Source organism: Apiospora marii (genome assembly GCF_038362585.1).
Source record: "Apiospora marii strain CBS 49790 chromosome Unknown utg000001l_segment0_segment0, whole genome shotgun sequence".
Classification (NCBI taxonomy): Eukaryota; Fungi; Ascomycota; class Sordariomycetes; order Amphisphaeriales; family Apiosporaceae; genus Apiospora; species Apiospora marii.
In genome coordinates, this window is record NW_027117372.1 from 2,522,459 (window position 1) to 2,538,548 (window position 16,090).

Consider the following 16,090-nt stretch of genomic DNA (forward strand, 5'->3'; position numbering starts at 1 on the left):
CAGAACATTGGCCGGCCAGCCAATCTCCGATACGCTCCTTCCCCAATCATCAACCCACGTCAATTGGCCATTCTCAATATTGCACAACCCTTCCCTGATCATCAACTCAATATGATCACCTCTACATACGTCGGGAATGCACCACCTCCCGGTGACATTCCTGACGATGATGCACCACCGCATACCAAAAAGCATTTTGCTGCAGCAGAATACTTACGCCAGGATATCAGCAGTGACATGAATACCAAATCCGCAAAGCCAACAGTACGAGCAGTAAAAGAGGAAGCGAATAAGCGTCTTATGCTCGCCTATTTGCAACTCCCTGATGGATACTGCCCGCAAGTCGCTTTCGATGAGACCTTACATGATTATCGGGATCCAGGTCACGAAAGCTTCATGGAATCCAACGACAAGGTCCTCAAATGGCTCAAGGACCTTGTACGATGTTCACAAGGCCAATCTGCAAAGGTCTTTTTTGAGCAGAACAAAACCACTATGGCAAACTGGCTTCAATCGGCCCAGAAAGGTGAAGCAAATAGCCCTTTGCATAAACCCTTGCCCAAAGATGATACAGCCGAGCGCAGCCCCGAAGGGAAAGGCAAGGGGAAAGCCAAAACCCCCGAGAAGCGAAAAAAGCCAGAGCCGGATGTACCAACGACTCCTACAAAGAAGCTCAAGGTTGAAGGAACAAGTACCCCACGGTCTGGCACTTATCGCGTCAATGACACCCTGAAAGCACAAGCAAATGTACCAGATATGTATGGAGGCAAGTGTGTTCTTACGCACAGTACAGATCCAATCGAGGGTGCCCATATTGTACCCAACAGCGCGTACTGCAAGGACGAGGCAGGCCCTCGTGACGACAAAACGTACTATGATCTACGTTTGCCTATGTTCAAGCACGGCCTTGATCATCTATTCTCCCGGGATCTAGCACACAGAGTCATTTCTTTGTTAGCTGATAGCCAGCGGGTCGGTTTGAACATTATACCCCTTCGAGCAGACGTCCATGGCTCCTGGGATACATGCGGGTTTGTATTGAAACCAATGCCCATCAGACCGGGTGACGGGAAGACCAAAATGAGGGTCCAGTTTCTCAGGTTCAACAAGATAGATTCTGTGTTTGGCGATTCAGTCTGGGATGTCAGAACCCTCGACCGCGAGAGAGATCTTGGTGGTATTTCCGATTGGCACCCCCGTTTCGATGCGAAAAGAGATATCCCAATTCGGATTTGCACTGGCGACATATACGAGTTGGAGACGGATGATCCTGAAAACACCCCTTTGCCTGATTGGGATCTGTTCAACATAATGACCTCGCTGCAGTACCTACACTTCTCGTTGAGGGGTGGTGGCGCAGTTCAAAGTCTCTTCCGACACCCACCCCCAGATGTCGATCCGGATGCTATGTATTCGCGTCAACTCGAGAAGCCCGAAACCAGCTATTGGGGAATCATTGCGAAAGCAGCAAAAAAGAACAGGGTCATTACTGAACAGGACATGTGGAAATGGATAGTGGCTTTGGAGGACCTAGATGAGGAGGATTTGCGACACGCCGAACAAGAGGAAGCGGCCAAGCGAGAATGGGAGCACTATTTACAACATCTGCAAGAACAAGAAGAGGAATCGGAATAGGATCCGGCTCCCACTGCTCTTGGTGGCATGTTGAATCGACCAGAGGGCGCTGTGACTTCCCCTCTACAGAAAGGGGAATCGCTTTCTCTACGCCCAAAGTCACAGACTAGGGGAAGTGAACGCAATGAGAAGGAGAATCAGAAACCGGTTTAAGCACCAAGGGAATCCAACGTGCCCAGTGCCATTAAGAAATATTAGTTATTATTAAAATGTCAAAGGACAATGCTTTGTTTAGATACTCATTGCCACACAAAGCAATGCACTTAATCTGATGTGACATCCCTTCGATTCGGGCGTGAACAATGGGATCCTGATTCATGGCCAATGGGCGTTTAAGGGGCAGGTGGGGGCATCTTCTCCGTCATTCAGCAAATTCCGTTTCTTGCGACATGGCCTGGTTTGCAAGATATACTTTGCGAAACATTGTCTTCCCGAGGACATATACAACGGTAGCGATACAGAGGACGATTCCGGCGAAATGGAGGATTCGGAAAAAGCTACATCGCCAAGCCCATGAGACTCTAGAGGGGCACGTAGAGATGCCGAAGGTATCAGATCCATGGACGGGGTTGAAGGATCGCAACCGCCGTCCACTACGCAAGAACAGCGTAGTATCCGCCAGCGCGTGAAGCGCGCCATGCGGGATCCTCTCACGCGTCACCTTGCGCTCGAGGTGGTACGTCTCAAGAAGGAGATCAGCAAACGTGACGAGCGGATAGGCGAGCAAGACGCCTGCGTGGCTAAGCAAAACGAACTGTTACACCGGATATAACACCAGTCCGGGCGAAGTCAGACGCTGCACGCAGGACTCATCGTAGAAAACAGGATTCTTCGGAAGCGTCTAGGCATGCAACCCTCATGGGAATACGAGCGGGAGCAGGAAGCGGAAGACCGCGACGGTGGCTCGTACCCGGATCAGATCCGAAAACTGCGTTTGGAGCTCGAAGAGTCGTGGGAAGTAATATCTTGGTATTGGGAACGCAATCAGGTACTGGAGAAGGCTCTGTTATCAATCCCTGTTGAGATAACTACACAGGGGGGGCACAAACTGAAGTATTATTTATATTCTTAGCTAACCCAACTGATAGATACCATCTTTTTGAGGGAGGAATGAGGCAAGGAATAGCTCGAGGTGGAATAAGGTGTCTGTTCTTTTCTTCTTGTCTGTTTCTATATACTCATGGACATGGACGCAGGCATTACAGTACTGCCAGGGGCGGTCACCCTTGGCAGCAAGAGTAGGCAACAATCCTTGGGTCGATCAGCTAATTATCGTTAGGCGCTTCACCTTTCGGTATGTAACATGTTTTGGTCCTGATAGTTTCGTGTTTTTTTTTTCTACCTAAAAAGAGCCTATACAGAAATGGAAGAACAGTACAGATGCACTCTCGGGTCAGTCAATCGTAGATGAGTAGATCAGACGGAAACCGTGCCAGCCAAAAGTCAAAATTCTTTCCAGAAAAGCCATCCTAGAAACGACAGCGGTCGTGGCCGTGGCAAGTTGGGCAATGCAGTCTAAATATACCAGATCGCCGTGAGAAACCAACTAAGGCGGCCAAGGTCGTGCTGGAGCGGCCATCATACATGGAAACATGATCTGCCTAGTTAGTGGTACCGAATTTGGACATCAACAATCTCCAGGCCCTCGAGCTAGGTTAATGCTACCGAAAACGCATCTCAAGAAACGCCAATAATCTTGAGAATGGGGTTCTGCGGCCCAATTGTCTGTGTCATTTATTCAATCCATAGAGTCAGAGAAGGACGTGCTGGTTCATAGTCCTCATGTGCAGGAGTGCCGTTGAACTGCAGTCGATGCCAAGCTTTCAGAACAGCTTGCTTCAGTCAAGGTCACCCTGGCAATACGGCCAGGTCTGATTCGAGCAGTTTTGGACCTGCCACGACCTGGGGTCCTACAAAACGGGATGAAAATGCTTCCAATGTGAATTGATTCTCTTCCCTTCGATTTGATCGTCCTCCAGGTTGCCGTTTCATCCCTGCGCTTGTCGAACCCCTGCATCTTTTAAAAACCGGGGCTGCTCAACTGTTTTCAGCTCGCTAGCGACCGCTCGGGCGGCCAGAGCGTGCAAGTCTCTCTTCCCTATCCTCACCAAGCATTGCGGCGCGCAGCGCCCAGTACTATGTTGCAGGAGTACTACGGGCGCGGGCAGTTCGTTTTGACTATCAAGCTACACATGTAAAGTCGCACTGAGATGACTTGGACATTTGAGTTGGGGAAAGGTGAAGAACAGCTTCACGCTTTAGCTGATTCGTATTGACAGTTGATTTAGTGTGTGTGTCTCTGCCGGCTTCCGGTGCAAACGTCCCCCACGCAGGTTTGACATGCTGCTTGTTTAGCGCTTCTTTAGCGCACCGGTGTCATCCCATATTTGTTCCAACTTCCAAGTCTTCCCTTGCTCAGCGTGACATTGACATTGGCAGGAACCATTTGACCGCCGGCCAACAAGTCGTACCGAGCTGCCCATTGGCCTGGCAATTGAGTCATGCAGGGGCATCTGGGGTTGAGATGCATCTATGTTTAATGCTAAGACAGCCCTAGACGGTAGGTCAAGCCTGGCAAGGTGGTATTGGGGTGGTCCTGCCGTGCGCTTCCGTGTCCCTGAAAACACCCCCGCCGAGAGATTGCGAGTTTGAAGACCGACTTCAGAACAAATCTCATCCACATCAGCACGCCGCCAATGCCAATGGCAGGGTGCACTGCCACCCAAACGGCCATGCCGCCCCAATCCAGTGTGACATGGGTAGGCCGGCGGGCTTAAGTCCGAATCTTGCCTGGCACGCTCCATCCAGATTCCACTGCCGGCCATCCGTGTTGTACAAGGGTTGCCGTGGATAGTGAGAGCATCACCCAGCAAGGCGTGCGGCTCTGCCTCCGCCAGAGTCTCTTAAGGATGGCAGGCCCCATTCGCTTCGCCCGCGGTCTGTCTCTTCTTCTCACGCTCCTTACGCACCCTACTGTCGTTAGTTGCGCCGGCTTGTATTTGTTTCTTATCCTATTCTTTTTTGGCTAGACCAACTTTTCCCATTCGTTCATTGCCTCGCTGTTGATCACCATGAGGGTTACTACGTTCTTTTCTTTTCTTGCCCTGGCGGCTGCCGGCAACGCGCACTCCGTTGAGATGCATCCTCACCGCAGTATCCTCGAGGCCCGCACATTTACTAAAGTCAATTCTTGCATGGACAAGATTACCGCCGCTGTGTCCCAGCTAGCCGACTCGACCGGCGCTTTTCAGGGGGATGCCACGGCCATTCAGTCAGATACTCAGAGCCTCGTCAAAACCATACAATCATGTACCGCCTCTATGGACAAGACCCAGATGTCTGCCCAGGACGCCCTGAACATCCAACCACTCATTGCGAATCTCGGAAGTGGATGCCAGTCACTGGTGGACAACTTTCAAAAGAAGAAGCTCGAGCTCGAGCAGTCGAAACTCTGCACCATCCTCCAGACCGGCGTGAACGATATCGGCAAGGAAGCCCAGAAGCTGGTGGACGGTATCGTTGGCAAGTGTCCCAAGGAATCGCAATCGACCACCCAGACCGTTGGCAATGTGATCAACGCCGTCCTGAAGAAGGGTCTTGACCTGGTCAACACATTCCACTGTGCACCGGCGGCGTCCACCACAGCTGCCACTACCGAATCCAAGGCGAAGAGCTCCGTCGTCAGCGAATCCAAGGCCAAAGAAGAGAAGACCACGGCTTCTACATCCGCATCGAAGGTGGAGCACGTTACCAGCACTGCAGCCGAATCCAAAGTCGCGCACACGACCACCAAGGCCGATTCCAAGGCCGGCGAGATTGTGAAGACAGTGATCCATACCGAGACGGTCAAGGTTACCGAGAAGGTCACCGAGAAAGTCAAGGAGACTGTTCCTGTCAAGGTCACAGAGCACATTAAGGAGACCGTCGCCATCAATGCCACCGTGCCTATCAAGGTCACTGAGAAGGTCAAGGAGACAGTCCCTGTCAAGGTTACTGAGCATATCAAGGAGACGGTTCGAGTCAACGCTACTATACCTGTCAAGGTCACCGAAAAGGTCAAGGAGACTATCCCAGTCAAAGTAACGGAGCACGTTAAGCAGACTGTCGCGGTCAATGCCACCATTCCCGTCAAAGTCACACAGAAGATCACCGAGAAAGTCAAGGAGACCATCCCGGTCAAGGTTACCGAGAAGGTCAAGCAGACTGTCGCAGTAAACGCTACCGTGCCCATCAAGGTCACTCAGAAGGTTACCGAAAAGGTCAAGGTGACAGAGACGGTCAAGCAGACCAATGCTATCAACGCCACGCTGCCCATCACAGTCACGCAGAAGGTGAAGGAGACCGAGACTGCCAAGGTCACCGAAAAGGTCAAACAAACGATCCCTGTCAAGATCACCGAGACGCTGACCCAGACACTTGGTTGGAACGCCTCCCAGGTGGTGGTCACTCACACCGTTGCCAAAACCATCAAGGAAACCGTCCCCGTTAAGGTCACTGAGAAAATCCACGAGACGATTGGCTCCAACAATACCCAAGTCGTACATGTTACTGAGACCAAGAAAGAGGTGGTGCACGATACCAAGACCGTGGCTGAGCATGTAACGGTCACATCGCACGTCGTCATGGAAAAGCCCGTGACCCATACAATGATTGAGACCAAAACGCTGCTTCACACCGTCGTCGGCAGCTGTTCGGTTGCCCCGCCGGTCACTGTCACCCACACCGTTGTCCAGTCCCACGCCGTCGTCGCGCCTCCTCCTCCGGCTGTTACCCTCACCCACACTGTCGTTCAATCTCATGCTGGCATGCCCCCGCCTGCAGTTACCCACACGGTCGTCGAAACGCATCCTGGTATGGCGCCGCCTCCGGTGACCCTTACCCATACTATTGTCCAGTCCCATGCCGGCGTCGCGCCTCCCCCCGAGACTGTTACTGTCATCCATTCCGCCCCAGCTGCGGTAGCGCCACCGGCGCATACCGTCACAGTGAAGGAGCCCATGGCTGGCGTCCCACCGCCGCCCCAAACCATGACGGTGACTGCTCCCTGTAGCGCTGCTCCGCCAATAGACACCGCTGTTCGGGCACCACCTCCACCCGCCGCTACGACACCTACTACGGCTGCCAGCTTGGCACCTGTCGTGACCATGCCGCCGCCGTTTGCCGTGACAGGGGGCGCCAATTCGACAGCCATCGGCGCCACAGGCGGTATCTTCCCCACCGGCCAGCCTGTCGTCACGGCTGGCGCGGCGAAGCCGGTCGGAGGCTCTGCGGGTGTCGCCGCGGGTGTTGCGGTGGCTGCCATGCTCCTCATCTAATAGATAGGGGCAAAGCCCCGCCGAATCCACACCACACCTTTTTCCTAATGTAATGTAGAACGATACCTTTGAATACACAGGATGGCCCCCAATGTGGCCTGGCAACTGATTTCCAATTTCATAAGCATTTTGTATATATCAAGCTGGCTCTTACGCTTGCTCTAATGATACCCCCCTATGCTTCTCTTCAACGAACTCTTCGCTCGCATGAGTTGATGTGAATGTGGTGATAGGAACTCATCTCCAAGTGTTATCAAGATGTTATTTTTCAATCAGTGATGATAGCAGTGATCCAGAATGTGAGAGCCTAAGTGCTGTGGGGATGTCTAGATGGTGTTTTGGGCGTCGATTATAATCCTAAACCAAATGGGAAGGCGATGGTCCATTTAAGGGGTATTGATAAGCTCTGACAGGCAGTCAAGACCCTGACTAGGCAACGTCGTCGTTTTGCCCGCGGGGTAGGCACGGGTTGGCCGGTTGGTTAGAGAACCGGTGGCAGCGCCGTGATATTCCAAGCATCCTTATCGATAGTCTTGTTACGAGGAAGCGACACATAGCGATGAGCTGTCTTTGTACCCGACGTGATTCATAACTTGTAGTTCCATTTCCTCTCGTGTATTCGTGAGTCTCGGGACACATCATCTAATGAGAATGTACCTGGTGCTCTACATCTGAAGGGCCCCAAAGGCTAAAGCGTCTGGCGCACGGTTGGGGGAGACGGCAACAGAGCGCCTGGACTCGAGGTGATGCGATTGGCTGCTAGACAATAAGTTTGGACAATTCTCAATTATGATTTCACGAGTGGCCTTCTGTAACCGCGGGGCCAAACTAGTGAAGTATCTCCAACAACATGAGCATGTGGAGTAGAATGACAACAGAACAATGAGCATGTTTGCCCCAGATCCCCTTGTTCATTGCGTGGTGTCTTTACAACCTCCCTTCCTCTGAAACCGTTCCGTATCCTTCTCCGGCAGCACGATCTCCTTTGATTCGGCCGATATGGGAAAGAAGAGGCCAGCCGCAGAAATTAGCGACCAGGGCAGCAGTGGCCAGGGCCGCAATGGAAACGCCGAAAAGTGCTGCGGGGCGCGAGAAACGATGGTGCTAGACCCCGAGGGGGATGCCACGATCACGATCATGTGCTCGCGTTGTGACGAAGATCGGCGCTTCCGGGCCTCGTCCCAGGTACTGAGCCTGGCATCGCCCGTCTTCGCCAAAATGCTCGGCCCCAATTTCAAGGAGGGCCACCAGCTGCGAAAGGAGGGTCGGATTACTATTGCCTTACATGACGACGACCCGGACGCGGTGGAGACGGTCCTTTGTGCCCTTCACTACCATCCCAAAGCAGATACACTCTTCATGCATCACACGAAACTCGTGCCTATCGCATTGTTCAGCGACAAGTACGACTGCAGCCGGGCGTTGGCTCCTTGGATTCCTCACTGGTGTCAAGTACGACCCTCAACAGACGTGCCCGGGGCCGCATACACGCTACTAGCAGCGTACCTGTTTCGAGCCACCAAGTTCTACAAGATATCCAGCAAAATTGCGATGTACCTCCCTCCCAACTTTGCATCATCGTGGGAAAAGTTGGAAAAGATGGATCTACTTCCAGAACATCTGACATGTAACTGACCTTCGCCTTGGGGATTTCCCGCCCACTAACTAACATGCTGCAGCTGCGCTATCGGCCGTGGTCGCCGATAAATTCAATCTACTTCTTAGGGAACTGCAGATCACAGAAGGAAGTCTTCGGGCGAAAAAAGAACTTTTCGCGATGAGGAAACTTCATTACGTATGCACGTCATGCGGGCACAGGGGTGAGGAGCATCAATGGTGCTCATCTTGCCATCGCGAATTGATTTTCAACGAAAGGGTCTGTACCGCTGACTTCAGAATTTCTGAATATTTCGGAGTACTGACCACATGCATGCTATGGCCCTCTATTGACCCATTCTCAACTTGTACGCTGTCGGAGCTTTCTTCAAGGTTCTCTCGAGCCCACAAAGGCTGCAGGCACCGATGTGAGGCAGATCAATCTTGTCCCTTGAGAGAACTGCTAAGGCAATTGTGGGAGAATGTGGATCTGATCCTAAAGGGGATTGATGGGATACATATCGAAGGCGATCTTGATGTTGAGGCCTAAGATGAAGAGGACGATCGGGATAAGGATGAGGAAGACGATGGGGACGGCGAGATCGGCGGGGAAGAGCAAGGGTAGCGACAGCAGCCTAGAGAACGACCACATAGTGGGCTGCTGGTATCTCTCATCGTCGTTCAGGGCGAGCTCCTATTGCCAATGTTGGCGTTGCCTTGGTGGGCTACTCCTGGACGCCCTCGGCACATTCTCATCCAGGAAAAACACAGCCTGTCGCTACTATTGTTCCATTGACTTCGTGTTCGGCATTAGGCCATAGGTTATTCCAATAGCTTCATTTTCGGAACCAGGCCATAAGCATGTATTTCTGCGCACAATAACACTCTATGATTCTGCCTAGATCTTGCGGTTGACAGTGCCCCATCAAACATACAGCAAAGGTACTGGGACGTCCCATCCTGACCCCCAATCGTCCCAGTTATGATAACCCCTGGGATCAATAACACATCACGCCAACTGTGTACAGACATGGCCAACTCATCTCCTAACGCTCATCGCCATGATAGCCAAACAGCACATCAGCCAAGCTCGGCTTCGCCTTGAAGCCCAGCAGGTTGTGACGACCCCCGAGTCTGAAGTAGTCCATGGGATCCTTAGACACCGTCCCGCTTGGCCCGCCCGCAATCTTCTGCTTCTTCGCCGGCCGATCCTTGCTGCTTTCGTCGCCGTCCTTAGGCTTCCGCTTTCCCGAGGAGGCGAGCTGCAGGTCATCGTGTCCGAGGGCTCTGTTGGCGGTGCCTGGTGGTGTTTTCGGTTGGGTAGGCGGACTAGGAACGCCGTTGGGGAAAGAGTGTCTTGTGCATTTCCCCGTATACGTCGACGTCTTCCGCATCTACGACGATACCGGGCGTTCCTTTGTCGACCTCAGAGTGACAAGGAGGTGTCATGCCGGCGTCACGGTGATTAACAGGACTATCTTCGTCGTGATGATCTAGAATGTTTTGGGTAGCAGGCGCCTGACTGGAGAGTCCATCCGTCTCATCCCCCAAGTTGTTGTTGTTCACATTTACAGCGAGACTAATCGTTCCCTCGGATGTATCTTGGCCGCCATCTTCCTGCTCATCGTCGGCATCGTAGCCGTGAGATTCGGCATCCCGTCGCTCTTCCTGCTCCTTAACCCGGCGCAGCCGCTCCCGGATGTCACGGGGCACCGGCCAGCCACACAGGAATTCGCACTCGAATGCGTTTTCCTTGAATGGAGAGGGGAAGTCGGAGATGCGGCCGCAAACCATGCAAGGGCCCGAGGAGGGAGCGGGAATGTCGTCATGCTGGTCGTCGTAGACGACAAAGTCTGCAGTTTGGTTGTTGTCGTCGTCGTGGGGACTCGAGGGGATGTCCATGATTGCTGTTTTATCGAATTGCCAGTGCTCGGGGGTGGAGCGAGTTATCAATAAATGAAGATGGATAGTACAGGACTTGGGGAAGAAGTGGCGCTTCGATCTTGTTGGTGATTTGTGGGGGTGAAGTCAAGGACTGGTCTTGTGAAGCGTTGCTGGTATCGTCCCTCATGCCGTCCTGACTTGCTGTTGAAGTGGATGATGCGATTTAGGCGCATGGATGGCGTCAAAAGGTTGGGAGGAAACAAGAATGGGCTCAGAGTACAGATTCAATGTAGCCTATCATTGCTGGGGAGGATTGTAGGTGTAGTTGATGTGAAGTTCTCGTCAGGCTTTACCAATGGAACCAAGACCCCAGACTGTTCTACCAATCTTTCCGGCATCCAAAGCTCGGGAATTTGTTTGGGGTTCTTTGATAATCGACAACATTTGGTAAAAGGCAGTCATGTGTGCAATCGACCTCATGTTGTCCTTTTGAACCTGCCTTACATCTTTTCGACACCACACATTATGCCTTGAATAGCCTTCACATGTCATAACAGATCGCATCTCAGGCAAGAAATAACATATCCCAGGCCACTACTGCTTAGGCTGTAAGTGCGCGACGGCGATGCCATAGAAGAAAAGAAGGTGGCCCGAGTTGGCTTCAGATGTGTATGAATGGCAATTCAACTGGTATATGTCACCTTCTTGGATAACTCGGGGTTTTCTCAGCCAGCCGGACTGGGTACCTAACACTTAATGGAGGGGGGTACTGAAAAAGAGGAAGCATGAGCTGTCCCGGAAGGTAGGAGGCATATGGGTTGGTTGCCCCTGAAATGCTTCGCATTGGCATCACGAGATTTCCTTGACATGTTTGGCACGTCTGCAACACTGGAAGACTACGCAGATCAAGAGAGGGTATAAATTTTAGATTACCAATACCGGGTAGTCAGCCTTGTTTCATTACAGTTTATCGTTAGTAAATCACCGTGTCTTCGCCTTCTACCACCATGACATCTCCGGCTTCATCCGATTCCTTAGCATGGGCACCACCGGCTTTGCTGGCTTGTGTGGTTGTATGATCATTAGTAGATTCAGGCTGTGCTGGGGGGTCAGGGTCGTGGTCACTTTTACTACCCACAGAGGTCTGTTGTTGCTGCTGCTGCTCTTCGGGCTGATCTGCTGATGGTGGTGATGCTGGGGGATGTGAAGTGTCCTCTATCACCATCTCATCACCTGGAGGAAGAGGAAGTTGCTCATCGGCTACGCCGGATTCGGCCTGTCGTTTCTCTCGTTTCTGCTTGAACTCACGGGTTTCCTGATTGACCAAGTCTTCCGCATCTTGGACCTGGTCCTTGATGAGGTCTTCCTGGCGTTGGGTGAGGTCCCAGGGAAGGTAATACTACGATCTCAATTAGCCATGACGGCAATGCAGGGGGCGCAACAACAGGCAGAGAAGGCTGCGACTTACGATATGGGGTTCGGTTTTCGTTCTGAGAAAACGGGCCATGGCGACCAAATGGGTATGCCGGGTTCTCATCTACCGTCCGGATCAGCCAATCGTCCAAAGAGCTGTCGGCGCCGTAGCTTCGCCAGTAAATGGTAATGTAAAGTGCAACTCACTACCTGTTCCTCGAAGCCGATCTGCTCCCGCTGGCGCACTTCTCTGACCCTCGCCAGCTTGACCTCGCGGTACTTGCTGTCCTCGGCCCTCTGCTGGGTGGCTTTTTCCTGCTGTCGTCGTTCGATCTCCTGCCGTCGCTTCTGCTGCGAGTTGGTAGTGGTTTGACTTAGCGTGTTCAGCAAACCGCCGAATAATCGCTTGCCGCGTTTCTTGTCCTCCGTGGACGCGCTCAACCGGCGCTCAACGGGCGAGATCTGCCGGGGCACGGTGGGCGATCGCGTGGCGGTGGAGCCGCGGCGGCTACCTCTATCTGCTGCGGCGGCGTCGGGGTCCTCGCGTCGCGTGCGCTTGGGGGACTGGGTCGCCGCCGCCTCCGAAGGCGATGGTGATGGCGCCTTGCGCTTCTGTGTGCTCGAGGGATCTTCCATATTCGCGTCGGTGGTGACAGCGGTATCTCCGTCGGCTTTGCGCAAGCTAATGAGAGGTTGTCAGTGACCTGACCGGGCGTGGGGCTGGATATGGGAATTGGAAGGGGGAGCTTACCCATCGTCATCTGTCGACATCTTGAACCCTTCCCAGCGAAATGCTATTAATCGACGACTGCTAAAATGCCTGTAATCAGGTAAATACGTCCAAAGAAATCGGGAATGTTTGGATTGGCCGCTGTCAGCACATGCTACTTGTCTCAACCGGTCAGACGCTCCCTTTGCCGGCCGATGGAGGGACGTCGTCGCAAGGCTGGGGAGCATTACTAAGCCAGCACGAGCGCGTTTGCGCGCCATCTCCGCTTTATGAAAGGGCACTTGTGCAAGGTACCGCCCCAACCATCCCCACCTTTGGCAATTGACTCGCCCTATGCAACCCCGAAGCTCCAACGTCAGTCCTAAAGAAAACTCCAGAATTTGGTGGCAAGGCTGAGAAATCCATCATCACCAAAACACACCGGCGCGCCTTCTTCTATTTCACCTCGCGTACGGAGCACCCACATAACCCACGAAAAACCTCCCCTCCGACTCAGTTCTCCCACACCGACGTTCAACAAAATAAACACCGCCGTAACCGGAAAGCCTCCTCAAATATAATCCATCATGTCGCGCCATCATCCGTAAGCCTCCCTGCTGCCTTCCCCTCAATCTCCCATCTTGGCCACGCCATACTAACGATCCGCCCCCGCAGCGATCTGGTCATGTGCCGCAAGCAGTCCGGCGTCGCCATCGGGCGCCTCTGCGACAAGTGCGACGGCAAGTGCCCCGTGTGCGACTCGTACGTGCGGCCGACGACGCTCGTGCGCATCTGCGACGAGTGCTCCTTCGGCAACTACCAGAACAAGTGCGTCGTCTGCGGCGGCGAGGGCATCTCGGACGCCTTCTATTGCTTCGAGTGCACCCGCCTCGAAAAGGACCGCGACGGCTGCCCCAAGATCATCAACCTCGGTAGTTCGCGGACAGACGTGAGTTTTTCCCTGCAATCCGTTCCTCTCCCTTCTCCCTCCTCTGTTTCCCTTCCGGCGCGTACTTGCTGGTATTATTTCGGCAGAAAGCTAACCGTCTTCTCTTCTCGCAGTTGTTTTACCAAAAGAAAACGAATCGGACGGGGTATTAGTTCCCGTGTGGCCCGGGTATGGGCGCGATGGCTTGACGTTGAAGTGGGCATTGTATATGGAAAGGGGCGAAGCATCAGCAAATTTATCACAGAACGAGCAAAAGAATTTGGAATATTGCATTTACAGGGCGTTCAGAGGTTTTTGGTTTGAAGTGTCGATACCCAGCAACTCGGTGCAGTACACACATTATATACCTATACTTGGCAAAATCAAACTTGTTTTTTTGTCTCGCTATAGACTGCTGAAACAGATACATAAACTCGTGACGCCGTGCGCCTTGCGTGACCTCCCAATCCTCCCGTAGCAATTAGTATTGTACATAGTGAAGAAGTTATATGCAAAATCATAAGCCCATTCATTAATCACGGCGGCGGCCAGCTTAGATGTAGCTGACCTTGACACCCATGCCCGCCGTCGCCTTGAGCTTATTCCAACCAGAACCCAAAATGCGACTGATGCGCTCCCGCACGCGCTGGTTTCCAAACATCACGAGGATGCCAATTATAAAGGCCATGAACCGCATGAGCAACATCGGATTGGTCTTGAACTGCGATCCAATCTGCTCGAGGACGACGCGCAGGTTCGACAGGATCATCGACGCCCGCGCGCTCATGCTCGGCGGGCCCGCAGGCTTGCCCTTGGGGGCCTTTGGTTTCGATAACGCAGATGGGTTCTCCCTCGTCGTGCGCCGCCCTTTGCTCGACCCGTTGGCGGAGCCGGGCGTCTTCTCGATGCCGTAATCAACCTCGCTGCCCTCACGCCGGGCCCTCTCCTCTTCCAGCCGTTTCCGTTCCCGGTTTTCATTCTCGGACCGCAGTCTCTTCGCCTCCTCCAAGTCTTTGCGGAGTTGCTCATCCTGTCGCTCTTTTTCCTCTTGTTCGTTTCGCTCCTGCTCCTGCTGGTCTTCCTGTAGACTCTGCAGGGCCTGCAGAAACGCGTCGCGTCGCTCTTCGTCCAAGACTGACGATACACTGATGAACTCACGGGCGTAATCCCACTCGTTATTCCTCAGCAGCACGTGTAATGTGTACAGCTCGAGAATCTTAACTCGCGCGTTGAGATCCCGCGGCGTGTCGGCGCCGCTTGTAGCCTTGGACTTGGATGCCGACCTTCGATGTTTAGAGGAAGATGCGGATGATTGCGTCGCTTCTAGCCGCTGTGCCAGGTCCAGGTTCGGCTCTTGGGACGCTGCCAGATAGGTCTCTAGTCGTTTCTGATTGAGGGTTTGGGTGCGGGCGTGCGCCAAAAGTAAAGTGGCTCTGTCGCGCGTGTCAGTTCGGTCAAAATCCAGCTAAGCAAGAGTCGCAGTCCAACATTGCAATAGCAACTTACAGGTTGATGACGACGTCCGAGTCCACGTTGCCCTCGATGCCGTGGTAGCCATTGCGGACGACCTCCTCCCAGATTTCGCCGTCGCGTACCTTACTGCACAGGGCGCGGTATTCCTGGGTGCCGAATGAGTCCTTGCCCTCATCGGGCTCGAGCTCCAGGATCCCATTGAGTATCGTCAGATACAGGCTCCACACCTTGATGCGGGTCGTGCGACTGGCCTGAGCGATGGGAGCCGGCTCGTTCTCGGCACTGGTTTCGGCGGTTTCCCCTAAGCCAGCGGGGGGCGTGACGAGAGGGAGGATGGTCGACAGCGCCTCGGGCATGCGACGCGTGAGGAAGAGCTGGGAGGACTGGCGGTACGTCTTGGAGATGTGCGACGAGGACTGGCGCGCGGCGGTCGTCGGCGACGACAGGGAGGAGATTGACGAAGACATTAGCTGCGAATGATGCGAGCCGAACATGTTGTTGTTGTTGTTGCTGTTAGGTATAGAGACGGAGAGGGAGCTCGTAGGACTGAGGGTGGCCGTATAGGCGTCGCTGTTGTGATTACTGGAGGCCATGACGACGGTGGTGGTGAACAAGTCGCGAATTGGACCGTTATTTTCGTTGTTGGTGCTGGTTGGCTGCCGGTGTTCATCAAATTACAGTCATTGGTTGGCGTGGATTATACATATCAATCTGGCAACGAGATAGGAAGAGTAGACGAGGTCAAGCAGAGCGTATTAGGGGGTAAGGGCGGAAACAGAAAGAGGGCTTCCGTGATCCTGGTGTCAATTATCAATCCATGTGGTGGTTTGTTATGGTTGAGTTGAGTTTAGGTTCGGTTGCTTCTGTTGACTAAGGAAGGACGGTTGAGGTTCGAGGTTTGCCCGACCACATGGCAGGCTGTCATGTGGAATGTTTAAACTGCGGTCTGGGCAGTTAGCCGGCTGATTCCTCGACGCAATTGGTAGCCCCCCGGGCAGTTTCTAGTGGGCAAAGCCCGTCCCGTCCTACGTCCTCTTTTTTCCAGGCATTTTTTGCCTCGGCTTGTCGGGTCGTAGGTGGACCGGTTGGCCTGCGCTCAAGGCCAAGGGCCACTAGCTTCCTAGCTTAGTTGCTTGC

General features: G+C 53.3%; 8 protein-coding genes across 8 annotated transcripts; 5 read left to right on the plus strand and 3 right to left on the minus strand.

The window, feature by feature from the left end:
- Positions 1–111: 111 nt before the first annotated feature.
- PG985_000824 (uncharacterized protein) lies at positions 112–1,635 on the plus strand (the record flags this gene model as incomplete). Its single annotated transcript, XM_066820593.1, has 1 exon — positions 112–1,635. One exon carries the CDS (start codon positions 112–114, stop codon positions 1,633–1,635), a length of 1,524 nt encoding a protein of 507 aa, XP_066691472.1.
- Positions 1,636–2,194: 559 nt separating this feature from the next.
- On the plus strand, positions 2,195–2,407 carry PG985_000825 (uncharacterized protein; the record flags this gene model as incomplete). Its single annotated transcript, XM_066820594.1, has 1 exon — positions 2,195–2,407. One exon carries the CDS (start codon positions 2,195–2,197, stop codon positions 2,405–2,407), a length of 213 nt encoding a protein of 70 aa, XP_066691473.1.
- A 2,299-nt stretch (positions 2,408–4,706) lies between these two features.
- Positions 4,707–6,950, plus strand: PG985_000826 (cell wall protein; the record flags this gene model as incomplete). The annotated part of the gene is made up of 1 exon (XM_066820595.1): positions 4,707–6,950. One exon carries the CDS (start codon positions 4,707–4,709, stop codon positions 6,948–6,950), a length of 2,244 nt encoding a protein of 747 aa, XP_066691474.1.
- A 999-nt stretch (positions 6,951–7,949) lies between these two features.
- Positions 7,950–8,585, plus strand: PG985_000827 (uncharacterized protein; the record flags this gene model as incomplete). Its single annotated transcript, XM_066820596.1, has 1 exon — positions 7,950–8,585. One exon carries the CDS (start codon positions 7,950–7,952, stop codon positions 8,583–8,585), a length of 636 nt encoding a protein of 211 aa, XP_066691475.1.
- Positions 8,586–9,592: 1,007 nt separating this feature from the next.
- On the minus strand, positions 9,593–10,448 carry PG985_000828 (uncharacterized protein; the record flags this gene model as incomplete). The annotated part of the gene is made up of 2 exons (XM_066820597.1): positions 9,593–9,940; positions 10,017–10,448. 2 exons carry the CDS (start codon positions 10,446–10,448, stop codon positions 9,593–9,595), a joined length of 780 nt encoding a protein of 259 aa, XP_066691476.1.
- Positions 10,449–11,403: 955 nt separating this feature from the next.
- PG985_000829 (uncharacterized protein) lies at positions 11,404–12,614 on the minus strand (the record flags this gene model as incomplete). The annotated part of the gene is made up of 4 exons (XM_066820598.1): positions 11,404–11,829; positions 11,899–11,967; positions 12,051–12,525; positions 12,595–12,614. 4 exons carry the CDS (start codon positions 12,612–12,614, stop codon positions 11,404–11,406), a joined length of 990 nt encoding a protein of 329 aa, XP_066691477.1.
- Positions 12,615–13,139: 525 nt separating this feature from the next.
- PG985_000830 (pre-mRNA splicing factor ini1) lies at positions 13,140–13,653 on the plus strand (the record flags this gene model as incomplete). The annotated part of the gene is made up of 3 exons (XM_066820599.1): positions 13,140–13,156; positions 13,228–13,501; positions 13,615–13,653. 3 exons carry the CDS (start codon positions 13,140–13,142, stop codon positions 13,651–13,653), a joined length of 330 nt encoding a protein of 109 aa, XP_066691478.1.
- Positions 13,654–14,033: 380 nt separating this feature from the next.
- Positions 14,034–15,546, minus strand: PG985_000831 (uncharacterized protein; the record flags this gene model as incomplete). Its single annotated transcript, XM_066820600.1, has 2 exons — positions 14,034–14,913; positions 14,987–15,546. The coding sequence occupies 2 exons, from the start codon at positions 15,544–15,546 to the stop codon at positions 14,034–14,036; spliced, it is 1,440 nt and encodes a 479-aa protein (XP_066691479.1).
- Between the last annotated feature and the right edge of the window lie 544 nt (positions 15,547–16,090).